This window comes from Periophthalmus magnuspinnatus, chromosome 22 (assembly GCF_009829125.3).
Source record: "Periophthalmus magnuspinnatus isolate fPerMag1 chromosome 22, fPerMag1.2.pri, whole genome shotgun sequence".
Taxonomy (NCBI): Eukaryota; Metazoa; Chordata; class Actinopteri; order Gobiiformes; family Gobiidae; genus Periophthalmus; species Periophthalmus magnuspinnatus.
The window spans coordinates 13,714,935-13,742,865 of NC_047147.1; the positions used below are offsets into that span (position 1 = coordinate 13,714,935).

At 39.2% G+C, this 27,931-nt stretch overlaps 1 protein-coding gene across 1 annotated transcript in view; it reads left to right on the top strand.

The window, feature by feature from the left end:
- Nucleotides 1–27,931, top strand: part of dlgap2a (discs, large (Drosophila) homolog-associated protein 2a) — a 130,318-nt gene that overhangs the window by 71,116 nt on the left and 31,271 nt on the right. The window contains exons 4-5 of the mRNA XM_055230977.1: nucleotides 15,510–16,633; nucleotides 26,878–27,092. Coding sequence (XP_055086952.1) covers nucleotides 15,510–16,633; nucleotides 26,878–27,092 — 1,339 coding nt within the window. The remainder of the gene's footprint in view (nucleotides 1–15,509; nucleotides 16,634–26,877; nucleotides 27,093–27,931) is intronic.

Consider the following 27,931-nt stretch of genomic DNA (forward strand, 5'->3'; position numbering starts at 1 on the left):
TGTCCTATGTAGAACAACAACACAAAGCGTCTACACTAGATTTTATACGGTTTTTCTGTTTGATTGATGTTCTGGATTTACAGTGGTCCACAGCCCACTATACCAGCTTATTACTGCAACTAAAGGCAGGATGCTAACATACTTTCACGTCATCATCTTCTTGGTAGTTGTATCTAAGCAACCTCCAGCTCAGAGCTTATAGAAAAATGAGTGAGGAGTATCTCTGTGGGTGGATGAAGGAGTTGGTGTACTGTTGGTTTGGCAGTTCCATTCAAAAGGACCACTTTAACAGTAGTTATATCAGTTTTTAGAGATAATCTCAGGATTGGAGAAACATGGGGTTTTCAAGTTGTCTTTCAGTGTTTAATTTCCAGCATGAAAGAACACAAAGCATGGCTCATTTAAAAATAATTTGCCATTCACAACAAAATGATTTTAAAACCGTCAGCCATATTAGCTCATTTTAGTGAACGGCTTCTCATGGAAAAAGTCGTTACTATGACTTTTTCTTACTTCTTTTGTCTTTAACATAATGTCTCAGATTTACCATGAGTAGCAGTTGATTTAGTTTTATCTTATTCGGCTATCAATGTCAAATACACATACTAAAACAAAAGCTTATTATAGGAATTATTCAATATGTTTTTTTGAGCGATACAATATCTAATACACGTCTTGCTGATGTGGACTATAACTGATATATACTGATATTAAATAGATCTATAGAAAGGGCTTCAAATTTATGTTAAGTTGTACTAAAGTTCATAAATGGTTTGGTATATAAACTGGTTGCATGATTATGTAAACATACAGCCATATTTGTAGATAATTGTTAATCTATTTATTTCATCAGTCTGTTTGAAAAGACAAATCTGATGCACTGAGGGCAGAAAGAACGACACAAAAACAGAGACTGGGGTCGCTTAGAAAAAATACTTGCTAAATATCAGTTAAATCTTCAATATCGTATCAATGCCTCTATATGGGAAAACACTTTTAACCAAACAGTGAAACTAATGTATTGTCAGTTTCTACTGTTTAGCATAATTTATTTTAATATAAAAGGTTGGTATTGCGGTAATAGCATTTCAGCTTCAGTAATAGTAAAATGATATTAGTTGCAGTGCTTCCAACTTTTTAAAATCAAAAACAGTTTGTTCAGGCCTAATCCGGTCTCCATGTTTTCCCTCTTACCAGTTATTCCATTACTGCTACCTCTGCTCAGTGGAAGGCGTTGAGCTGGGACTAAATCAACTTGCTTACTCCATTGAGTTATTACTCCAATCATGTGGTTTGAGTGACTGCCTGGGGAATGAGCCAGGCCGGTCTCACTAGACTTCTCCTCCACTTCTGTCGACAATATGAACAGCAGCTGTGAGCCGAGACAAGTGATAAAAGTAGATACATTCATCACTACATTCCAAATGAACTCACTCACTCACTCACTGGTACTATGTAGAAATAAGATATAAGCCTTGTACATACTATGGAATAGGGCTGGGCAATACGGTGATAATCTGCAATTTTGGTCAAATCTCCATATTGTGATACACTTTTCTCTTGAATGCAGCTCTGTGCTCAAACAAAGACATCTTTACCCACGTCTTCTATTGGTCAGCCTCAGCACTGAGTGAATAACAGGTGGACTTAACCAATTGCAATGAAGTGTGAACGTTTAGAAGAAGGAGATGACTTTTTCAAGGCTAAATCACACACTCTAACTATTAAGGGCTGTCTTAAATAGTTAGTTGTTCATGTTTTAGTTGTCATTTTATCACTAAACGTATTATATGAAAATTATACTTTGTACAGTCGAGTTTAAGTATCAAGAAGCACTAAGGTCTAAGTTAAACCATGTGTTCTATATGGGGTCTTTTATGGCCAAGCTGCTATTATTATTTTCTGTATGTTTAAAGAAGAGGTGCACGGTAATATTGGTTATTGATAATTATCGGCTAATAATGGTAATTATGAGGGCACACCGATAATTCTGATAACATTTTTCGCCAATAATTTAATCTGATAATTCAAAGCCCAAAGTACAAAGTTTCCACGGCTCTTCTTCCAAGGTTTTCTCCCTCAGAGCGCTCTCTCTGAGCCCCAGCTCCACCCCCTGCTCCAGCCGCACACACACACCAGCCCCAGGTCAGAGGCAGAGAGCAGAGGACATATATTTACATATATGGGCTTCTTTTACGTTTTAGATAAGAGCTATTTCAGCAAAACCACTTTGTACCAGCCCCACGACACAAGAGAAGGGATACAGACTTCTCACACCAGTCATCTAAAAGTTTTCACTGCGGCGAGTGAAAACACGAGGCGGGCGAGACTGCGACAGTGCGTGCATTAGTGCTGTAGCTTGACATAGATGAGACATAGATGAGGCTGACAGGCTTAGACTATGTGAGGATCTAGCTGTATTTTAGTTCTCCATCAAATGAGAAAATGTGTGTTACAGTGAAAGGAGTTTGCCTGTTTGAGCTGCTGCTCTGACCATGTGCTATTTGTGCAGACAAGAAAACACATGTGTGACACAGACACATTTTGCTAAACAGCCCAATGCAGATGGACTGTGTACAGGACTTTCTTGTGTCTGCCCCTCTCTGTTAACTTTTCATTCACTATATTCACAATATACAGTGGCTGCTTTGAGGCTGTGTCATTCAGAATCCATCTTGTGTTAAAGGAGCAGCCACAGTGCTGCAGGCCCACCCCTTTCTCTCTGTCTTGCACAAAGCATGAAGCCTACAAATATTGAAGCATATTGTTAAGAAAAAGGAAAATAACAAAATAAAATGGCATTTACAATGCGGCAAGAAGAATTCATGTAGGCCTGTATAAAACATTAAAAGTATAATTAATGTATATAGATCTTGCAGGCAGACTACAACTCAATCCTGTTACTTCATATTTGTAAATGAAATTTTTAAGGCTCAATATGTGCTATATGGTCTGCTTTTAGTCACGTTTAACTAAAACAAACAATAAAAAAGTTTTGCATTTCAAAAATCAGGTTCATTTAAAAAGTATTATTAGTTTTACTTCATGAATCACCTCCAAATTATCAGTTATCAGTAGAATCTAGAATCTCGACCTTGATGACCAAAAGCTGCTGCTCATATTGACTAATGCTATTGTAATTTAACTTTTTTGATGTAAATAACTAACAGCATCTAATCCTACTCATTAGCCAAAACTTCTTGTGGGTGTGAGATGTGCTCAGCTTTTCAGAAACACCTGACATTATAGAATATTATGCAGTGAAACTTTTCGACCTTCTGTCCTGAAGGAAAGAACTAATTAGCATTATCTGGCCTGGCTCTTTATTATTTGACCTTTTTCTGCAGGGATCTCGCAAAGGGCATTTCATAGACCACCCATTGCCAGATATTGATTGAAATTTCTTTACAATTTCTTTCTATTCAATCTATGCTAAAAATGACATTCATTTTGAAGGGAAACTTATAAAACTACTCGTTTGTATTGTTCCTTATCTGAAACACATATGCTTTGGTATTCCTGTGATAACAATGACGCAGTGTCAAGTGTTGATTTTGTATGACATTTTGAGTGTGGCCAGGGCATTCTCAATTGCTCTTGCTTAATTTGGCTGCTGTAAAAGTATCCAGCTATTGAACACTCCACCTAATTAGTGCTAATTGTCGAATGTGTTCGCAAACATTAAAGAAAGAAAGGGCACCTCAGGACAATCATTGACTTTTCGTGGCTCTCTTGACTTATCAGCACACTTGATTTTGAATAGCTGAAATTCATTCAGGTTAAAACAACATTCCATAGTATGGTCACATTTTTATATAGCACTTTTCCATTTCCACGGCTCTCAAAGTGCTTTACATCAAGAAACCACTCATCCATTCACACACATACACCAGTGTACACAGACACTGGGGCAAGTTGGGTCAGTGGATCTGACTGGTCAACCAGTGATGTTTATGTATGATTTGAACCGCCAACCTTCAGATCAGTGGGCAAGTAGTGAGCCACTGTCGCCCAAGTAGAAAATAAAAATAATGGTGTTGCTGAAACCTTCTCTACATTGAACCATGAATGAGGGATTACAATGTCATGTTTCCAGCATGGTATTAAACTTTTATATCTCCACTGAGGCAAGCAGGTGACGACACTTAGACAAGTGATTGGTCAGATCTGTAGAGAGGCAACCCTGTAAGGATGCCTGTGTTTCAAGAAATTTTGTAATGCAGGATGGAGCAGTCCTGACAAAGCAATAACATCTCCATGGTGACAAGCAGGGGGTAGAAATCAGAAAAGTCACATAGAAGGAGATATTACAGTCTTAGGCTATGTCCGAATGTTCACACTATTTCCTACTTAGGGCACTATTTAGGGGTCACACCATTTTGGTAGTATCCGAGTGGCCAGCTTGTGTACTGCACTCAAAATTGCCCACAATGCAATGAAAAATAGTGGGTATCGGTGACCACTAGACCGGTCAATATAGACCGCAATGCATTGCAAGATTCAGAAAAACAATGAACTGCAACAGGTCTTTAACTGGACACAACACGACTGAATAAAAGCAGAGAGAAGCGCTGGTTTATCGCACTGTTGATCACTGATTATTAACAAAACACTCTTAAATAAACTGTTGCTGTATAAAGTTTGTAGCATTAGCCGCTTGCCTTAGCTTGAGGTGTTAACAAAGCGATAATTTCCACATCTCAGACAAAAATGTTTAAAACCCAGTCAGTTTATGTGAGATCCAGCTTGACAAAAGCATATGTAGTTATTAGCCCATAAATACTTGTGCACCAGTCCAATCTGATCATTATTTATTACAGAAATCAAGTCATGAGAGTCACGTGACCCGAAAGTACTGAGCTGTGTGTCCGAGCTTTGTTAATGAGTTCACTAACGGTTGAGGTTTTAGGGACTTGAGATGACATTTGGCCACAGCCTTATACATCATAACTTATCCAACTTTGCCACCATGCTATAATGAAATGTATCTTTTTTATTTTCATTGGTCATCATTTTACGCTCAATCTTCTGTGTTGCTGTTGCATGTTTCTTTTTGATCAAATTTCAGTGAGTTGAACCATTTTACTGTTTGAATGACTTCAGCTGTTCTGTCTGTCTTTGGAGGAGCAGAGAAGAATCTCAACTGTACTGTCGATATCTGTGCCATCTCCAAAAAGTCATTACTGTGTGCCCCCACCTTGACTCTCCCTCGGTGGGCCGCGCTGGTCTGTGGAGGCAGTCCGAGTGTAAAGGAAAATTACATTAGAGTGGAAAAGATTTCAATTGTCTTCTTCAGTCTGGGGAGCACCCTTGGGACCTATTTCTTAAAATCACTTCCATGATAGGATTGGTTGAACTGATGGTAGCTTTTGGATGTTTTTTTTTTTCAGTTGAGAAGAATTGCTTCTGGCCTGGGACCTGGGAGATGCTTTCCTTTCCTTATCAGATACATCCTGTGTTCTATTGTGTACAAGCATATAGTCTTAGTAACAGTAGCAACATGTTTTTGAATTGTCATTTAGTAGATTCAATAGTCTCACTTAATGGACTTTTAATAACTTGATTAACTACAACTAAACGGTCAAAAATACTGTAAGCAATCAGATGACTTCCTTTAGTAAACTTTTATCAACGATATTGTCAAATTTGTAAGATTTTAGCAACTTGATTCCTATTTTTACTGTCCTTCACTAATCACCTGAACAACATTACTATATGTTCTTCATAGTGTTAATGTTTATAGTGTATCAAAAATGTTATAATGTCACAGTTGTTGTTTTGGAGATGTACAAAATGTCTATGGCAAAAAAAAAACACATTTAACCCTTAACCCTAACCTTAACCCTAAAAGGCCAGAAAAAGAGCTGAACTAAAAATAAAAAGAACAAAAATTTGTATAAAGTGATATTTCAGCACTGTAAAATCGATTTTGTGTGAGACTTTGTGCATTCTGGATTGCAAAATTTTTGTATGATCATCATCGTAATAGTAAGAAAAATTCAATATATTTTTTGTCAATAACATCCATCTCTGAATAATAGCAGTCATTTTAGTAGTAAAGTAGCATAGTATGATGACAACACAAGTACCTGTAGCAGTACTGAAGAAACTAGCTGGAGCACTAATGACTTGAAGAGTTAATGGACCATTGTGTTTTTTTTCCAGTGCCTTGCGTGATACGATCGCCTCTGTTGGGAGTCATTGTAGCTTTGGGATACATATGATTCTGTATAGACATAGCTGTAGCCTGTAGAGGTTATTGTGCCTGTACCTCATTTGAGACATATTGTAATAATCTGATATTTTGTTAATTGTTAATGTGTTGTTGTTATGTGACACTTGGTTGCTATGCAGACAAATTGATATGAAGGCTCTATTGGTGAGTTTCTGGTCTGTTTTGGAGACTAGCTCTAGTGACTTGAGACAGCTGTTGTTTTGCTCTTGCTTTGGCGTGGGTTATGGCCTACAGTAGCCCTTGTGTTCAGAAAATAAACAACCAGAAGAAAATCGGCATGCTTCCTAACACCAGATCGCAACAATATTTTAGTATTTCTCGACCTGTGCTTTCTTCTGCGCAATAACAGCTCTGTGACAAAAGTAAATTATCTCTCATTTTGTGTCCAAACTCCTCCGTCGCCACACAGACAGTGACGATGGGAACTTTAGTGCACGTTGCCATGGTAACCAGCAAGTAGTTCTGAGGCTTTCTGTAATACGTAAGTTGCTTGGGAATGCAGTTCTGTGTGTTACATAAGACACATCCTACTCTGCCTATTTCTCTCTGTTTTGTGGTGCATAGGGGTTTTTCTGTTAATTTATTCACATATGGGTAGCAGTGCTGGGTTTGTGCAAATTTTTGGCATCCTTTTTTACACAAGTGGTATTACTGTGGCTTCAATGAGGATTTTAAATGAAAAGACAGCTTTGGGAAGATTTAAATTAGAGCGTTCTTGGAAAAATAAGAAACAAGACAAAGATAGTGATTTGACAGTGTGTGACTGCAGTGACAAAAGATTACATTTGGGATGTACTAGATTCAACTTCAAAGTCTGTGTTATGCAAAATGTGATCAACATAAAAACTTCAAACTTGTACAAAAATTCCTTGTGTCACCTTTCTATCCGCTTTGACTGGCAAAGAAGGGAAAGTAGCTGAGCGCGGCAGAGATAGCACACTTCATCATTAGTGCGTTCACGATAAGTATTCAGGCATTCAGCGGCCCTGTGCTTATCTGGCACCCGTAATCTCCAAATACTAAGGTTCCTTCTGTGCACTTCTTTATAGGTGAAATAAGGTGTTAGTGACATTAAAGCTACAGTTTGAATGTTTAATGTGGGTTCAGTTTCCTTTTTATATACGCTATTTTGAGTACTTTTTACCATTCAAAAGATTGAATATTTTTAAATGTTTTTATTGCTATGGCAACAACACTATTTTTTTTAATCACCCACATACTCATGGATAGCCCTTAAACGACACTCTATGTCAAACTCACCTATTTTGGATATGCTTGCAGACTGTATGTGTTTTTAGTATTCAATATTGAGAACAAAATGTAGACTTACTGAGAATTGAACCCACAATGTAGTAGCTAATATTATTAATGTATTTCTATAGTCCTCAAACATATAACATAAGACAATTAGAACTGTTTACACAGGCCCAATGCAAACTAACCACTTAGCACCTGCACAGTCATTTCTCCATCTCCTGGCTCAACCCTCCTCCTCCTCTGCTCGTACTGCTGTGAGGCATTGGGAGCTGGGTGCAGCCTGTTATTGCTCTGGGCACTGGTGCTGGTGAGTTTCTCTCATGCTGACAGCACACTCAGCTGAGGAGGTGTAATCCATGCTGCTCACATGTCTCTCTCTGGCACAAGACATACTGCTTAGCCAAGAAAATATAAGCTACCCCCAACATAGCAGGAGTATACTGTTTCTTTAAAAGTAAACTCTATGCATTGTGCAGTGGTTTTGGTGAACAATGACTCCAAATCTGTGTATTGAGTTTATTGTGACAAGTGCACTATGCAACTTTTCTGCTTGTCTCCATGGAGGCTTAGTGGCTAGCACTCATGTCTCACAGCAAGAAGGTTCCAGGTTTGACTCCCAGGCTACTCGTAACTTGTTTCTGTGTAAGGTTTGCATGTTTTTCCCTGTGACTGGGTGGGTTTCAAATGCAGATGACACATTTTCTATGGGGACAATAAAGTGTACCTTAACCATAAGATGTTATAACTTTGGAATGTTTCACAGTATTAAAAAAATATTGCTTTTATTTAATTACAATGGTGATTTTATGGCTAGAAAAATACCTTGTAAACATGAATTCACACACTGAGTGGCGTTGCCTCTCCACAGATCTAACTAGTAACTTGGCCTGGAGGTATCACATGTTTGTCACTGTGGGGTTTCTAAACTATGGAACATTCGAGGCAAAGGAATAACATCTCCATGGAAACAAGAGGGTGTACCCTCCACTGGCAAAGTTACATAGAGCACCTGTAACACCTTTAACTAGATATAAGAATCACCTTGAGGCATAATAGAGTATAATGGAACCATTGTGCTTGACACTGCAGAGTGACCTTTGGTTTAATGCCCAGTTTTGTCATTTTACAAAAGAGATATTATTTTTATCTCACAACAGAGATTTAATAAGTGGACCTCAGTGACTTAGCTTTTCCATTTTACTAAATACAGAACATGTGCCTATTATTTACTTCACTGTATTCAGCATATTGAACAGAACAGTATTACTCTACCGAGACAAGCATGACAGGAATTCTTATTTACATGTGAGCTTGTGTTGAGCTGGCCAGATCATACTCTGTGCTGTTTTGCCTTAGGTCTAAATACTTCACAGACAGTTCCATAATAATGCACATTTGATGATTGCCTGTAAACTGCTGCAGTGTGACTTATGAGGAGTGTGGTCTCAGTCTACCCACACAGATAAAGTTTTCTCTGTAGTGTGTTTAAGCGTTTGAGCAACCATGCACACGTCCACGTCCACACGCCACTCACAGCATCAACAAGTAGACTGTGAGGCCTCCTGCATTTACAACATGTCCTTGTATGTACTAAATAAATAAGCTTAAAGGTGCTCTATGTAACTTTTGTGGGGAAAGTGTTGGCTCCTGCTGGTCCCCATAGCGATACTATTGCTTTGCCTGAAATGTCCCACTGTATACATTTAAATCTATCTTTATTTTTATTAATTCAATGACTGGCGTTTTTATGGCACAAAAATACAATGAAAAACATGGATCCTTATGGTGAGTGGGGGTCACCTCTCCACAGATGTGACCAGTAACTTGGCTCAGTGTCATCACCTGCTTATTTAAATGGAGATAGATGCCATTTGATTGATATAATATGGAATATTGCAGGTGAAGAAATAATATCTCCATGGAGACAAGCTGCTGGCGGACTCTCTACCAGAAAAGTTACATAATTCACTTTTAAGCAGAGATAATCTCTCCCTTACAGCATTTTCAACCACACATGATAGCAAACAAAGTATAACAAAGTATTCTGCCTCTAAGGTAAACTCTCTCCCCCATCCCTGGAGTTGGACAAGGCCAATAATGCACTTGGGGGGTTGGGTGGGGGGTTATTTACTACTAAAATATTAATAAGATCTAAACACTACAGTTATCCCTGCCAATCCTTTACCGTTACTCAAATCGAGATGGCATATGAGGACAAATATCAGCTGCATGTGATTAGTTTCGTTTTGCTGGGGAAGCGGCAGACAGCTCAGTATTACATTTGTACTAGAGGTTCACAATCTTCACTTGAAATGCACACTCCATCGTGCACTGTCACTCGGATGGACAAGTTGGAGCAGGATATTTGCCAAAGCCATAAGCCAGCAAATTCCTGTGATGGAGCGGGCTGTAGAATATCAGAGGCGGCCGGCCAAGAGGACAGATTTGCCTCTTTGTCCGTGGTCTCCCTCTTAAATGTAATCGCTCGGGCCACTGCTGATTTGCCCTGAGGGTTGAGGACACAATTCCCCTCGCTTTGCCATCCAAAAGAAAGGCCAGATTTGAGAGAAGACTGCATTTAACCTTTGGGAGATGGATAAGAACGCTTTGCTATTGATTTGTTTTGCTGCAAAATGGGGATTGTAGCTTTAGTTTGGCCAATTGGATGGAAAGCTGCTGACTATATAGTGACGCAAGGTTGCTGTGTGTATGTAAGTCATTTGAAAGAGAAACACTGATTACATTTCATTAGGAGGATTTGGGTTCAAGCATATGCAAATTGTAAAGCAGCACAACATTGAGCTTGACACTTTTAGTCTATTAAGAATTTTTTCCTTATGTTCTGACAAAAAGAACAAATGCATTCCTGTATTTTGTATAACTTCTTATTTGGTGCTTGTAGTATGTCAAGGAAGGGCATCCAGCCTATTTGCTTGTCCATGGCCATTGTGCTATTCACTGCTCTTGACAGGTTGTCCCAGCTGCATTGGAGGATCGGCCAAATGCAGATTTTACTACAGAGGCATTGGTAGTATTAGTAGCAACAGTAATTGCATATACCTTAATATTTAACTTTTAGTAGCTTTATTCTCATCGCATAATATCTGATTAATATCTAAAATATTAATGACGCACCACCAGGACCACTGCACATCCCGGAGTCCTGCGCTTTATTATCTGCTAACTTTGTTTTCGACTCCAGTTAGGGTTCGTCCCAGGAGAAGAGTGGGAGCCGTCAGTGATACTTGCCGCAGATATCATGCTATTTAAATGCTAATGTGCTAAGAAGAGCAAAACGACCTTTACTCACACTTGGGGAGCGGGTGGAGCAGCCGCACTGAGCCCCGGCCTCTAATAAATGAGAGCCTTCCTTCGACTCTGTTCTCTGGCCTTCACGACCTCATACTCCTGATAGACTTTATCACGGAGGGCCAGAGGGCTTTGACAACATTATGGAGCTGCATGGTTCAGCTGCTCAGTCGGACATGAGATGATAGCAGTGCGCAATGAGCTTATGAGTCAAGTCTAACATGTGTGAGGTGGACAAGGTGCTTTTCATTAAAGTCTGGGTAGTAAATATTCCGTACCAGTTGCTGTAGCCTAAATGTAGACCCCTGATGGACTAATATATGACTAGTGATAAAGCAGTAAAAAGTCAAAAGACAAATCCAAGGGCAGACTTGGTCAAGACCAGCACTAAAAAACTTAAAATGGGACTTAACACCTGCAATTTGGCCATAGGTACAGTTTAAAAAGAGCTGCTACACTGGGCAGTGCCTGGAGGACTAAAGGGGAGATTGAGTCTGACATATTTTAACACTTCAAAATCCACCCCTTCCAGCAGGTGTCACTCTTGGGCTCCAGTCAAAGCAGAGGAACTCTATTGGCCAAGTTGATTTAGTTTTTACCAGAACCAGACATAATACATGGACTCAACTTCGATTTTAAAATATCTATATGTGAAGCCCTATCCTACAAACCGTTTATGACAACTACCAGAAGCTTTGCCACATCTGTTACTATAGCAACAAGCCACAATACCACCCTTAGCTAAAAGTGTTTTGTTATTGCTCTTGAATACTATGGGAAAGTTTTCTATAACATTCTTCCCATAATTCCCCATCCTGCTGCAGCTGCTGCTATAGTCTGAAACCCTGACACCAGTTTGCCCTTGATCTCCCGTCCAAGAAGTTGTGTGTCACTTGCCAGGAAGCTGATAATGTGATGGCAGGTGCTGTATCAGTGCAAAAACAACAAGGCCTGTGCCTGTCCAGAGATGTCACAGATACTTGTCTCCTTGTTCACGCCGCAGTTGCCAGACGAGCGCGCACTCAGCAACAAGCAGATTTCTTCACAATCCTGGACTTCTACCCAGTTTTTTGTAGTTGTTCAACTCATCAAATGGCAAGATTAAAATGTAGAATATGTTGTTTGTAAATTTTATAATTTTTACAATTCAAACAAACGAACAACAGTTGCTGAGAGGCAAGAGACTCTAGATGTAACATTAAGTTTATACCATCAGTACTGGACCTGGATACCTGAACGCTCAACATTGTGCTATTGTCCATTCAAATCTCCCTATACTTTCATTGCAGGGTGTATTATAACCAGTGGCAAATGTCAAAAAAGAGCTGTCTACAAATAAATGTCAGCAGTGTCTGAGGTGGAGGTGCCCTTGGTATGGCTGTGTAATGAAAAAAATCCATCACTTGTTATTTTCAGGTTATAAGCGTACACCTTGTTGCAGTTTATATGATTGTGCAGTTTTGTAGAATGTTCCAGTTGCTCCAGAATTTTGTTAATTCTACTAAAATTTGAGAATTTGCCATATGCACACCACTATAAATAAAAAAAACTATATTATTTGGCAATAAGTACGTAGCACAAAAATTTCAATTGAAAAAAATGGTGAGAGAAAAACAGAAATGGCAACTTCTAGGTAATTGTTAATATGATGTGTGGGAATTTTTTTTCCTTTGACAGATGAACAGACATATAGTGTGTTCAAATTTCACTGGGAATACAGTATTATGGTGCACTACCACAGCTGAAACCCCTCTATGTCAATATGATGGAATGCCTTGTACATCATATTCCTGGTGGCTTAGCAGACATCCACACCTGATATTGAGCCTATCCTTTTGAGACGCCATCTTTTCACAGTTCTGTTACCTCTAGGTGTAAACAGGGTCTCAGGCTTGACTATGGTCTGTACTAGTCCCTACAAAAGTAATATTTCTACCAAAGATAATGTATTCCACACAGCTCCCTTGGATACCTCCTGGAATAGCTGTCAGATGAAATGCCTTGGAGTGAGACAGTGGCTACATCAATCAATGGTGTACTTTTATCTTGAGTGAACATGTTTTTGGACAAGCTGGTTACCTGATTCAACCCAGGCTTACTTAAATGGAAAATCGCACACAAGCTAAAGTACCAATTTCTGTTTGTGATGGACCTGTAAATGCTGGAATTATGTTTTTATATACATACGAGACTTTTAACACGATAAATGTAACTAAGAGAGCAAAAAATAATTAAAATCTGTCAACTGGACAAAGGTTTTAGAGTGAAGACATTTCACTGCTCATCTAAGCCTCTTTTACAGTTCTGGTCAGGTTAAAGGTGGACACTGCTTCATATCTATCTGAACGGATGAGCTAACTAAACTGAAAGTAACACACCTGCTTGTTTGTTAACTAGGTTTATTGAATTACACTAATTGTGAACTCTGCCTGAGTCATATTTTGCATAATCGTTCAGATCCCTAATGGGTGCTTTCACACCTATTAGCATACTGGCTATCACTATTGTTTCCTTTGCTTTAATTTAGGGCTGAGGATGGAGTTATAACCAAGAGATAAATGATGTTCAAGCCCCCCATTCCTGTTCAAAGATGGATTTTCTTTTGTAACAAAAATTACCTCTTTAAGTCCCCTTTCAAAGATGTGTGTAATCCCTCAGTCATCCAGGTATAATCCATATCAAAAGAAAAATTAAATTCTGTCAACTGGACAAAAGTGAAAATGTTTCATCGCTTATTCAAGCAGCTTCTTCAGTTTGCAAAACTCTCAAACCATTTCTTTTCTTTGGCTAAGATATGTACCTCACTGACTTTAAAGTAGTGGTCAGTGGCTTTGAGATGGAGATGTACAGCAGACTGGGGTCCTGCGCTGCTCTCGTGACAGTGTTGATACATTCTCTTATGTTGTGGCTGTTTTGTTTCTCCAACCCAATGCTCACTGCAGTCTTCACTGCACTGAATGGAGCAGACCACATTGCTTTGTTTGTGGCTGAGGGTTTTGTCCTTTGGGTGAACCAGTTTCTGTCGTAAAGTGTTTGTGGGTTTGAAATAGACTGGGATTTCATGCTGTCTGAAAATCCTCTGAAGCTTTTCAGACACACCAACTCTGCAGGGAATAGTTACACCTTTTCTCCTAGGTTCTCTGCTGTCCTGTTTTTTAGCTCTCTTAGATCTATTGAAGGCCCATTTTGGATATCCACAAGCAGACAGGGTTTTCTGCATGTGTTGGTCTGCTTTCACTTGTGATTTTTAAACCAATTTCTAACAGTTGGCAAATTTGGTCAGGTTTGTGAAATTGTAGTGTATTGTATTGTTTCCTATTCTTGTATATTTATGGAAAATGGCTGTGAAGGAGTATGGGTTACATAAGTTTGTAGGCTCCGCTTTGTACAAGAAGTGTGGGCTCATATTGCTAACCATATGGAGGGTTTGAATAGTACCCAGGAGAGATAAGGGAGAGATGCTTTTGATGAGGGAACAACATTATGACTTGGCAGAAAGCTCCAAAAAGTGGATAATGCATACTAGCCCCTTTTTAAGAAAAAATGAAAATGTTGCATACTTTTCTCTTGGCCTCCCAAGCTACCAAACCTTACAAGCACTATATTTATATTTATAAGTTAGCTTTCCAGTCCATAGCCTTATTGCATCTTCAATCTGATTGTAACTCTTCCAGACATGATTTAAGTGGCACACAATGGGATTACAGTAGCGGGGCATAAAGTAAACCCTTCCTCTGATTAAGTTAAATACATCCGAACAGAGCTCCAGGACGTCTGGCCTAGTTCGCCCATCACATAAAGAATGGTTTTAATCCAAGGCAACATGGCCGACAGGGAAATGGGAAGACGTGCGTTGTTTTTAGACGCCTCCAAGGATGGCTATCCCACAGAGCGCTTCACAATCCTCTCCTCAAGGCTTGACGGATGACACCAGCGCTACAAAGTGATAGGCTATTATTTCACTTTGCATGGGATAAATGGCAATGCGGGCTCCTACCTGTCGTCTGCCCTTCTCCGCTCAGTTCTATCTTCTTATAGCATCCCCATAGCCGCATGCAATCACACAGCTGCAAGGCAAGACAAATAGGAGGGCTGAGGCATCACTATCTGTTGATTTCACATGTTAGATGCGCCCCCTGGCTACATTTGTAGTTGATGGAGATGGAGCGTGGGCCTTTGAGCTAACCTTTTTGTGATCATCATATGCCATGTTGAGACAGCATTGTAACAAGCTGTGAGTCTTACATGATGGTTTTATTTTACACAATGCAGCTCTATGTAACAGTGATCACAAAATACTTCTTGACACTTAGCTTATTATGGACAATTACATACTGTACAAGACTGCGTGTATAATACTACTTTATGATAGGGATGATTGTAAGTGGAGTGTGTATTGTATTACTCTCTAGTGTAAAACTATATCCCTTCTCATTTATTGTACTTTATTGATCACTGTGGAGAAATTCCTCTGCTGTATTTGACCCATCCTGCTGCTGAGGCAACTTTTCAGGAAATATGGGCAGCTACTGTACAATGTGTGAGGACCTATCTCCTTGTTCAAGGCTTGGTCAGGACTCACTTAGCTGGAGGCTTTTGTCTATTGAGCATGGTTTAGCTTGATCTGTATGTTGTCTGCGTGTTTTCTGCACTGAAGGTGTTTGGTATCAAGTCTGTGAAGTAACTGTGTTTGTCTTGTTCTTTCCAGACCAGCAGTATTCATGGTGTCCCGGGCCGTACTTCGATGAGGACAGCGGCTCCCCTCCTCCCAGGAACATGAAGGGTCTCTCTAGTGGTCGTCATGCCCACCTCCAGCTCCAGCTCAGCTCACCCACACCTCACACCTGTGGCCTGGCTGACTGCGACCACTCCATGGACCACCACCTACACCATGGCGACTCCCGGCCCCCGTCCTACCTCCTCAGTCCCACCGAGAGCTGCCCTCTGGATGGACACCGCCGCTGTTCCCCCCGGAGCTCCATCCACTCCGACTGCATGGTGATGCCCGTTTCCATGTCCACCACCGACCACTCCATTTCAAGTAGCACTTTTCCCAGAATGCACTACGGCAGCACTACGCGGGACGGCACCGGTAACAACAGGGATTCCAGAGACGAAACCGGCTCTATGCACGGGGGCAGCAGCAAAATGAACCGAATTCCTGCTAACCTTCTAGATCAGTTTGAAAAGCAGATGCCTCTACACCGTGATGGCTTCCACACTTTGCAGTACCAACGCACCTCGACTACTACCACCACGACGGAGCAGCGCAACGAAAGCCCGGGAAGGATACGGCATTTGGTCCATTCTGTCCAAAAGCTTTTTACCAAATCGCATTCACTAGAAGGCTCCTCCAAAATGAACGGCACCAAAAGTGACTCGCATCGGGATGGCTCGCATCACCACCATCACCACAAACACAGCAAACGCAGTAAAAGTAAAGAACGCAAGTTAGAAAGTAGCGGAAAGCAGAGGTCAGGGGGCTGGTGGAGCTCAGATGATAACTTGGATAGCGATAGCACCTATAGGACACCCAGTATAATGTCTCGACACCACGTGGACCACATCACCCACTGCTACCCTGACTCTGTGCATGGACACCTGGCAGGAGACATGTCCCTGAAGATGTCCAAAAGTAATAATGATGTGAAGTGTTCGGCTTGTGAGAGTATAAACATGGCACCGGAGGGGAAGTTTATGAAGAGGAGCTCCTGGTCCACACTGACGGTCAGCCAAGCCAAGGAGGCCTACAGGAAGTCCTCGCTCAACCTGGAGAAGCCCATGACGCCCACTGACCTCAAGCCCAACCTCCGGCCCTGTCACTATCTACAGGTAAGGACATTTTTACATATTGTTTATTTTTTCCATTAGAAAGATGCACTGTATAATTTTACTGGCGGGGGTTTGCCACTAGCATTTATTCCATTACAGGTGACCTTTCTCGCTCAAAATACACTGGAAAAACATGCATTTCTTTCCTTGAGCAGAATTATATTTTCACACATATTTGACATATACCTTGCCTTAATTATTCCACCTGGCTGTCTCCAAAGACACATATGTTTAATGTCATACTGTGGAACCTTTCAGGCAAAGTAATTAACTCTCCTTGGAGACAAGCATGTGGCTTACCCTCTACCAGAAAAGTTACATCATGCATATTTAAGCAGTTTTAGCAAATAAAGATAGCTCAATAGAGATAATAAACAGACTTCAAATCATAGAAGCCTGCCAACTTTTGCCAAGGCAATATTGTAAAAATAAAATAGCCAGATTGCCAAGCAAGTCTTTATTGGTCTAATCTACGTTTTGAGCCCCTTAATCACTCACTGACTTAAATGATTATATGATATGGAGTTTTGAAAGGAGAACGTTTCAAAGCACTACTGTACGGATTTCAAATTTCAAATTCATGCTGGTGGAAAAGTTTGCTTTCCCCCCTCTGTGTAAGGAAAGCATTGGTTCAATCCACTTTTATTTTCTTTAGTTGGAGTCTGCAAATTGTCTTGAGGTTGTCTTGACTTCCTCTCTACACCTAAAGACATGCAATTATAGATGAATTGGTCATCATCTAAATTGCCCATAATGAATGAAAGAAGTGAAATGGTTTCCTGCCAGAGTGAAACTATCCACTTTCAACCCAAAGAAGCCTGTATATGCTTCTATCCCCACTATATTTAAAAGGAATGTGGCGTAATGCAAGATAGTTTAGGATGTTCTCAGGGCTTCCATTGACGTCCATTGACATCGAGAGGACTGAAATAGTTTTTTCATTAGTGACATGCAAAATGCATATATGGTTAACTGGAAATAAATGTAGTTCCTTAGAGACAAGCAGGCAATGTTACCAGGTCAAGTTACAGGTCTAATTTGTGGAGAGGGGAGCCTGATCACAGAAGGAATGCATGTTTTTCAAGCTATTTTTCCTATAGCAATGAAAACACAAATGAACAAATGAATAAATGCAGGATGAATAAGTCTAACACCATACTGTGGAATGTACCAAAGCCATAACATCTCCATAGAAGCACACAGGTAACAGACTCCTTTCAGAGAAGTTACATAGTGCTCCTTCAATGAAATGAATCATTAAAGTTTCAAATCCCACAATCCCTGCAGTAACATCAAAATGCATTGTACCCATAGCAAGTTTCATTGATAGACAAGACAAAAGCCTGTTCATCTCAGCTGGAGACATGATTGATTTTCAAAAAACCATTTTGTTTGTCACCATTCGGTTTCTGACAATGTGATCCCTCCCTTTGCTCAACATGCAACAAACATCACCAGAAACTATCACAGCAGGCCAAATCAATTAGCTCCATAAATGATCTGCGCCAGAGGGAGGGCGAGACTTGGCACCAAGACTTTAATAGACTTTATAGGAGTTTTGTTGATTCATTTCACCTTCACTTTTGCGTAGGTTTCAGAATTGGGGTAGAGTCAGTTTGGGCTTGTCATTAGCACCGCAATACACCCCAAAGAATTTTCTCTTTCACAATCAGCATTTTTTAAAATCTATAAGGGTTTCTAAAGTATGATAAAGGAAAGGATTACAGAATGCAAGGCAAGCTAATGGTAGGATATATTTACTATTACTTTATTATGGATGTCTATTGTTATGTAATTAAAGGGCCCATATTACACTGTTTTCCAACTTATGTTATAATAAGTGTTGTGTTTTGTTTCATTCACATGTTTAACACACAAGCCCTGTATACTTAGGCTGAATTTTTCTCTCAAACTCCCAAAGCTGCTTTTTATCTTGTGATGTCATGTGGCAATACAGGAAGTGCTCCACTGTGTTTTTAAACTCTGTACACCTTTACCAGAATAATTTTTTTGATAATTTCAGCCCTGGAATTGCCAATCTCTACTGAACTAATGGTAAAAGGAGCTGTTAACTTGAAAATTACTGCTTTGGAGACTGACTAATAATAAAGGATTACTCAAATATGTGAATGTAACAAAACATAACTCCAGGTATGTTTTTGAAGAGGTAACAGCATTATAATAGGACTTAAAGCTCACAAGAGTCAATTTTGCTTAATAGGACCTTTAAATTAACATGTCATGCATTTCAAGCTGAACAAGAGAGGATATGCATAGAGAGAATATGTACATCTTCATCCTATTGCATTGTAGGATTGTTTTGATGATGGGCAGGAACACTAACCAGCATGCACTTTTTGCTCCAAATGCAAGTCTGCTGTGTCATTTTGCTTCCCAGAACTTTAGTCCTATAGTTAAACATAACTAATGACCAACATGGACAAGAGGTGTGCACATCCATTATGCTGTCCCACACCATTTTACTAAGTGCATTTGCCTCAATGAGTTCTGTTCCCATTGAGTCATTTAACTAAGGTACTGTCCCAGCCCTGGCGCTACACAAACTCTTTCTAAAAATACACTTGGCCGCTGCTTCCTGCCGCAGGGCTATATTTAGCTCAGCGTTATCAATCCTATCGGTGCCGGGTGACACATCTCCCCTCCCCGGCGCAGAATCAATGCTCTATCGGTGGGCCCCCAAGATGCATCATGGGTAAGAGGGAGTCTGTGTGGATATATGGAGACCCTTTTGAGAAGAGAAGGGAGGTACAGAGCTAAAAGAATGTCTGTTTTTGTCTCTGTGATGCTTGTGTTGTTGCTCATCACCGGGGGCAACCAGGCGGAGACAGCAGTCAGAATCCTCCTCTCATACCAAAGGGTCACATTGAGGAGTGAGGCCGTCTTGCTGCGGTTGGATTGGGATTGGCCACAAGTGTCAGCTCAATAACAGCATAAAGTGCACCCAGGGAGGCTATGTCAGATGTGTGGACTGTGTTTGTTCCACAGCAGATGGCTCCAAGAGGTGACACCAGCCTTGTCTGTGTCCTCTTTTGTGACACTGTCAAATACTGTTATGTTCAAGTAGGAAAAAAAGGAATCATAAGCATTTACCATCAAGGAGCCATATAAACAATGACACTACATGCACATTCCTTGGTAATTGGACAATACCCTGTTTTACATTTCACTAAGCAAATGTAATTATAGTTTTGTTTTGTTTTTTCAAGATGTTTAAATTGAATGTATTATTATTATTATTATTATTATTATTATTATTATTATTATTATTGTTGTATTATTTTAAACATGCTCCAAGGAACTATATGTAGTCTGTGCTCTTACAGTTATAATAGATATTGTAAATTTGGTAAATAGATATTGCAACTGAACTATGTCAGTACTCTAACCTTCATATAGAAAACACATGAACGTGCCTCGTGTGAAAGCTCAGAACCTCCAGAATTCTCTCAGAGTGCAGCAATGTGGCAGATTTGACCTCAGTTAACCTTACTAGTGGCTTTGCTACAACACTAAATACATTAAACTTGAATTCAATCAGTCTTTCCACTGCAAAACATATCACTGAATACAAATGAAAACACATACTGAGTTTAGATTTAAATGAATTTCTTTGTTGTTTTTTGGAAGTACAGTTAATTATATATTCAAAAACTCCTTAAATAATGAATTTGTCACTATGTGATGTGAATAAATGAGCCGAGCGATCTCTCAGATGAGATAGATGATCTGCTATTTGTAACAAACTAAGGACTGCAAGCAAAGAAGCAAATAATTTAAATGAATGCATTCTATTTTTGTTCTCCCTGTATTATTTACATTTTACACAATGCTTTGACTTGTGTTATGCTCACTGGACAATGCTAATCCTTCTCTCTCCTCCACGTAACCTATGGTCTCTGTTCTAACTGTCAGCTCTTCACTTTGATCCGACCAGCTGCTGCGGCCTATGTATCTGCTGCAGTCACCGCTGCAGCTACAAAGGCAGGATTAGTTTTTGATAGTTTTGCTGATAGGACATTGTGCCGGGATTTAATAAGCCAATTACTTGCCACGCTGGCTCAACAAAGGTGGAGATTCAGTAGCGCAAAGACGTCTAATTAAAATGGGAAGAGCAAAACTTGAGGAGCAGAAATGGACTGGATATTTGGAAATACAAGGGCGCACTACCACACACGTACATATAGGGGTTTCCTTAGTCATCATTCAGGGAAAAGAGACTGTTAGTTGCTGTATTTGTATTTAGATTTTGCTTATATCAGTAACCTACCATCTGTTTGAGTATTTTGTATGTTAGTGCGGTAATAAGGTACAAACATATGTTTAGATTCCCACTCAAACATATATTTGCTTGTTATGACAATAAATTTCAGTCCATAGAAATATATAAAGATATCCATGTTCAGCATTTTAAGTGTACTTGACTTTCAAAGTGCATTCATCGTGATTTTGGATTATAAATGAACAGTTCTGATGACAAATAAGTTTTAGTTTTTTTCATGACAGGTGGTTGAAATGTAAAGTTTGTTATTCTATCAGATGTTTAAAGGTATAAATCAGGTTGAAGCAATTTTTTGTATAAGCAGAAACTGCAAAGCCAAAGCCAGTTTAGTTATTTTGTGCAATGCTGTAAAATGCCCTTTTACAAGCCTGCTGGTTTAATGTATATTTACTTTTTAGCATCTGTTGAGGTCTGGGTGTTGTAATTAAACAACAGAGAAGGTGTGATGAATGGGTTATCCTTTTAGAGCTGGAAATGGCACTATAGTAGATGCAGAGGAGTTTTGTGAAATGAGAGGTCAGGACAGAGCAAGCATTTTAAGAGAGTTGGGTCCATTTGGCTCTAAACTAGAACAAATAATATGTTTGCAGACTTGACCCTTTTCACAGGTTTGCAATTCTAGGACTGTTAACTGGTCATGTCATATCCAAGTCCAATGGGATTTAAGCTACATTCATTATAATGGCATTTGATGTCTTTTAACAATGCAGTTAACTACAATAATTGTATTCCGCTAGAGATGCTTTTCTGGCATAAAAGATCAAACTATCTTTACCAGCATAGTCTTTTAGACGTAAAATTAATTATTAAGTAATATATTTTATGGAAAAATTCAGTCCCCCCATTTCATCTGTTTGTGTTTATGAAACTCAGAACATTTGGACACATGATGTCCCATAATGCATATCCATATTATTAAATGGAATAATTGTCCCGATGTAAAAACTAAACTGTTAAATGTAAACATACACATGAAATACAATGATGTTGTAGCATGCAAATTAGAATGCAGGATATGGTAATTAAGGGTACAGTATGTAACTTTTCTGGTGTTGGGCCTGTCATCTGCTAGTACCCTTGGAGAAGTCATTGGGTTGCCTTTATTGTTCCACAGTATGGGGACAGATTTTGGGCGACAGTAGCTCAGTTAGTAGTGCGTTTGTTCACTGATCCGAATGTTGGCGGTTCAAATCCCACTCTCCACATATACATCATTGGTTGAGCGGTCAGATCCACTGACCCGCAGGTTGGCATGAGTTGGAATGAGTGTTTCCTTGATGTGAAGTGCTTTGAGTGCCTTGAAGGTGGAAAAGACTATATAAAAATGTGACAATTTACCATTTACCTGCTACCAGAAAAGTTAGTGCATCTTTACATATAAGTGCTTCAAAAGGCCTACGCTGTGGTGGTGTCGCTGTCCATGGTGCTGAAGGCTCTCACCTCTCTTATATCAGCCTCACTTTACCATGCTGAGTCCCCGTCTGTGCTTATCAGGACGTGGGAAGACTCCCCAGTACAATCTCTGCCGTTTATCAGCCAATCCAAACGAACAAAACCTCACCACAGCTTGTGCCTGTCCTCCGGCGTTCCCTTCATTAATTAGACGTCTAAAAATATCAAACCCCTCCAAGACTTAATTAACCTGTCGACTCTGCATGCTAGCTTGTGCCTGCCCGTCCGTGGAGTGCAGATGAATGACTTTTATCTGCCTGTGTACTTAAAGGTGTTGAGTGTCAGTCAGTGCTGGACGCAAGATACAAATATATAATGTGCAGGCATGTGTTTTATTAATGATAACCAATTTGCCCCCTAGTGGTCATGTCGTACTTAGTGTTAAATACCTAGTGAAGTGAGGTAACCACTAAACAAGGGCCAAATACAATTTTAGAACAGAAAGTGTATCTCCGTGTTATACTGTAAGTAAGTTGTTAAATAAATAAATCAGTTTAATAACACAATTAAAGACAACCAATATGCACCATTTACCAAAACCAAGGTTCACTGTTAAAGGTGCACTATGTAACTTTTCTGGCAGGGGAGCCACCTGATTGTCCCCATGACGAAGTTATTGCTTTGTCTGAAAAGTTCCACAGTATGACATTAAATTATCCCTATCAAATTATCCTTTAATGCCATACAAGTATATAAGTAAAGCAAAACCAAAGAGACAAGCAAGTGGTGAACCATTTGCCAGAAAAGTTACATAGTGTGCCTTTAAATGTCATACTGGCAGTGGAAACTACAATTAGAGCTACAGTGAAAGCATTGACTTCCTGCAGCCTCAAACTATTATAAATTCATCAAAGCCTTTGTCAGGATCCTGTGCATAGTATTATCAATAATGCTCTTTTATTGTATTGAACAAAGCTACAATCCAGCGCTCTGTGGGTCACCTCTGCATCAGTCATGTCGCCCTTCATGCTTATTTAATATCTGAGAGAACACCCTCAAGTCAAAGGTGCCGGTCCATGTGATTAACCATAACAAGGCTATAATGAAATCATAATCAATCTGTAGTGGGAGGGGAGGTCACTAGTGGAAACAGGAATCATGGGTGGGTCTGTTGCCATGACAAAGAACACTCATATTGTTTATTGTGTTTATATCTATAGACATTTTCATAATTGGATTTCTTTACTAGATATATTTAATGAAATGTACTCCTTAATACTGTGTCACATTACTTTTTATCTAATAGAAGAGAACAACATTATATGAAATTTATCTAAGAGGGACTATCTCATCTGCTTGTTAACCATTGATACAGGAACATTTAGTACAACATCACATTATTGTATAAATCTATGGACTAGCTGTACCAGAACTGAGAAGGGGAAAAGGGCTTTTGGCTGTTTTGCTTTACAAAAATATAATATATTTCAAGGACATACAAAACTGGATACTTTGGTGCCACAGATGCAATTTAATAATGTGATAACAAATGTTTATACTCACACCTGCACCTGCACATATTTTAAAATTGAGTTATATACTTATTTGTTGTTTTTTTGTTTTTTTTGTTGTTGTTTTTTTCTGTATTTTGAACAGGGCGATCATGAAAAAGAGAGTCGAAGTTCTCTCTTTTGGTCTGCCTTTATAAATGAAATAAATAAAACTATGGCAATATGATTTTATTATTAATACAAGTCACATATATATTCAGTGAGAATCACAATAGGGACATGTTTTTGATTGTGTTTTTGGCATTTAAACACAGTGACATTTGTAGTAAACTGTTACATTGTGAACTGTGATCCTGTCAGCAGCAGCTTAGTCACAACCTCATGTAATCTTCAACTAATTTCTGTTCTTATCAACACTCAGGACAAGTTTACTTCTGTGTTAAACTTTTTGATGCGTGTATTTTGATGCTAATGTGAAGTCTAAACAAAGCCTGAATAGAGCATAGTTTAATGAGATTTGGAGGCGGAGCCAGCTGCCATCTTGCCCCTGCAATGACTGATGGAAGCCACAGTCAAGCGGGCCTGAAATCCCCCAAAGTGTTTAATTATTACTGACAATGTTATCTTTTATGAAAGCCCGAGCCCTATGTCAACTTCACTTCATCACAGTGGTTCAACACATTTTCCTAAAAATGGTCGAATGCATTGTTTTTGTGCAGATAAACATCTTCTCCACTGCACAAGGTGTCATCTACAATGTTAAACAACATTACCAAAGTTTGGGATGGGAGAATGGCAACCTGCTTGTTTCAATGAAGTTATGGGGCTAAAAATATCCATAGAAAAACATGTATTCTTACTGTTGAGCCTTTCCACATAAATGACCTAGAACTTGGCCTAGTGACATCTCCTACTTATATCCATGGAGATGTGAACTTATGGAGTTATGAGTTTAATCAAAAAGCAAAAGACAGAGTATCTCCATGGAGAGGTGATGAACCCTTTACCAAAGATGCTACATGGTGCATCTTTAATGTGTTGAGTAGATAATTAAAGTTGGATTAATAAAACTGGAATTTTTCTGAGATGTGGGACCATAGACATTTGTACATCTTGAATTCTTTGATTTTAGAACTTTAAGCTACTTGTTCAACTGCTAATTAAGCAAAAGTAATGTAAATTGGACTGTCGATCTTTCTGCTCACCATACTAAAATCTAACATCTCTCACTCCTGCAACTCAACTCTATTTAATGAGAATGAATTGGGAGTCGGAAAAAGAATGGAAGTGTGTAATGAACTTGTGCAGTGTTAATAAGTCCATGAGAGGAATAAGTGAAGTTTTAATAAGCCTGCAGTAGGGACTTCAGTGCAGGAACCTATTAGAATGGCATAATGGCATTTGTACATGGTGTATATTGGTGTGTAACATAATGGGGTCACAGCAGAGATTGTGACTGGTGAAATAGCTTGGTATCACCAGTGTTCTATTAAAAGCTCTTAACAATACCAGCGGCTTCATGTGTCTGGAATAAAACGACTGTCTGTACATTAGGTGCTACTTAATAACTTAATTTGTATGGCGTGAATGTGTAGGTCAGACATGCTGTTAACTATTGAGATATTTTATGAAACTGAATTTTCTGAAAAGTTTTATAATGGGATAAGGGCAAAATAGTGCTTGATTTGGCCCCAGATCATATATGAGCGTTTTAATGGATAGTTTAGATACAAATTCTCAGTGACAGATATAACTGGTATAAATATTTTGCCATGTAATTTTTTTTCCAATTGGCTTAGATGTACAAAGTGAAATAGCTTTAAGATGCACTATGTAACTTCTCTGTTTGAGGGTCTGCCACCTGCTTATCTCCATGATGATATTGCTTTGCCTAAAATGTTCCATGGTATGGCACTAAACCTATCTATCTCCAAGTTACTGGTCAGATCTGTAGAGAGCAGTGCGTTTAAAGTAAAAATACCTGTAATTTAATACATGCAAGACAGATGAGTTGAATACAGTGGAATATTTCACACAAGAAAGTTAACATGGGACAAGCTACGTAGTTCAACATGGAAGAACGTTTAAACCTGATGATTGGATCTGTTTCTTTACCCCTGCAGTTCAGTACCAAAGCTGAGTGCTTCTAATCCTTAGTAGTTATAACTTATCTTTATATAGAGCTCTCTCTCAGCAATAAAACAATACAGTACTGTACAGCCACCCTCCCTGTTAAATATGAAATATTCTCTCTCACACTGGAAAGACAGCTCACAACTGCCACTGAGACACCTTGTTCCCACTCTGAACAGGATAATGTCCCTGCTTTTGTCTAAACACTCATTTAGTTACTCTAACAAGTGGATCCCAACTGATATTTATGACGACCATTTTACACCACCTCAAGTGTCCTTTTTTCTCATGCAATTTTCTGGAGCTTTTCATGGCAGCTCTGGCTGTGGTTAAGTGAAAGAGTGCTATATAAAAACTGGAGACTGTGGGCCGCATTCAGCAAATGGAAGTACTGGATGTATTTTATGGTTTACTTGTCACAATAGGGATCTATCCCATATGATCTCCCTCTATGTAAACAAGTGACTCATTCTGATCACTTCTCCTCAGTTTCAGTAGGCTCTATTATCAGTTTATGTTATTATGTTGTTAAATCTAGTGCTAGAAAGCAATTTATGCTTTGTCCATTTTCCACAGTGGGCAAAATGCATATTCTTTTTAAAATAATCTTCTTTTGATTACCAGTTCAGATGCTAGGACAGCACAAAAAAATACTCAGCACCACAAATTGATGATAAAACATTTATATCGGTTTTGTTATTCTAATCTTAAGAGTGATTAAAGTATTTTTCAAGTGCAGGTAGCAAAAATCAAGTATCTTTCAAGTTCTGGTACAAAAAAAATTAAAAGTTACCCACTCCGACATGTGAGATTGGTTATAGGGGTCTGAAATAAAATGTTATATTTGTATGCATTTTCTCTGTGAGATATATTAAAATTCTATATTTATATGCATATTATCTCCATAGGTGCCCCAGGATGAGTGGGGGGGTTATCCTGGTGGGGGTAAGGATGATGAGATCCCCTGTCGCCGCATGAGGAGTAGCAGTTATGTTAAAGCCATGGGGGACGAGGAGAGTGGAGAGTCCGACTCCAGCCCAAAGACGTCCCCTCAGAAGTCAGTGAGGCCGGACGCTCTGGTGAAGGCCCTTGTCAGACCCAGGGACCTGCTGGACTCTCAGAGGTACAGACTGCAGTATTCAAACATAAGACTGGATCATAAAGCCACTACATGGTAAAATGTTTGGGTTATCATGTTGCCATTAGAAACATCCATACACTCCTGATATAGAACATTTTACACAGTGGCTTTATGTATCCTAAAGGGTGATTTTAAATGTTCAGTTTCGGGTAAAATGTACAGTGCTTTTGCTTAACAGAAAATGTGTGGGGTTTTTTGTATTTAGTGTTAGTATTGTATTTAGTTAAATTGCATTTTGTCTTCATGTCCTTAGGCAAGACACTTCAACAAAATACCAGGATGATGACTTTGGAAAAAAACACACCCAAAACACAATGCGACTCCAAACATTTTTATTTGTTAATCTATAGTATCTCGACATTTGTACATATTTTCCAATAAATGTTTCTCTACTCTAAATTAATACCAGAATAAGTTTGTATTTTTACTCCAATGACTACATTTAATTTCGTTTAGTCTTTAGCACATAATCCGTCCTATTTTTTGTAGCATTTTGTTGCCCACTTACACTTGGGTGCCAGGCAGTGGGTTGCCGATCCTTGCACTTAGCACAGGCCCTTTATGGCCAGTCATATCCGTTAGTACTTGGCGGCTCCATTCTTCAGGGATGTGCTCTACAAAGGGTAAAAGCTGTTGTTTTTTGTTATTTGACGCTCAAAGCAAGCACACATAAGAGGATTACACGGTAGGACAAGCGGAAGCACAATGTCACAGCAAAGTAAACACAAGCAACTTTGTTATTCAGTGATACTGGAAACGATGATTGCACTAAACCCATTACAACCATATGGAATAATAAATAGGATCTGTTCAAATAATAT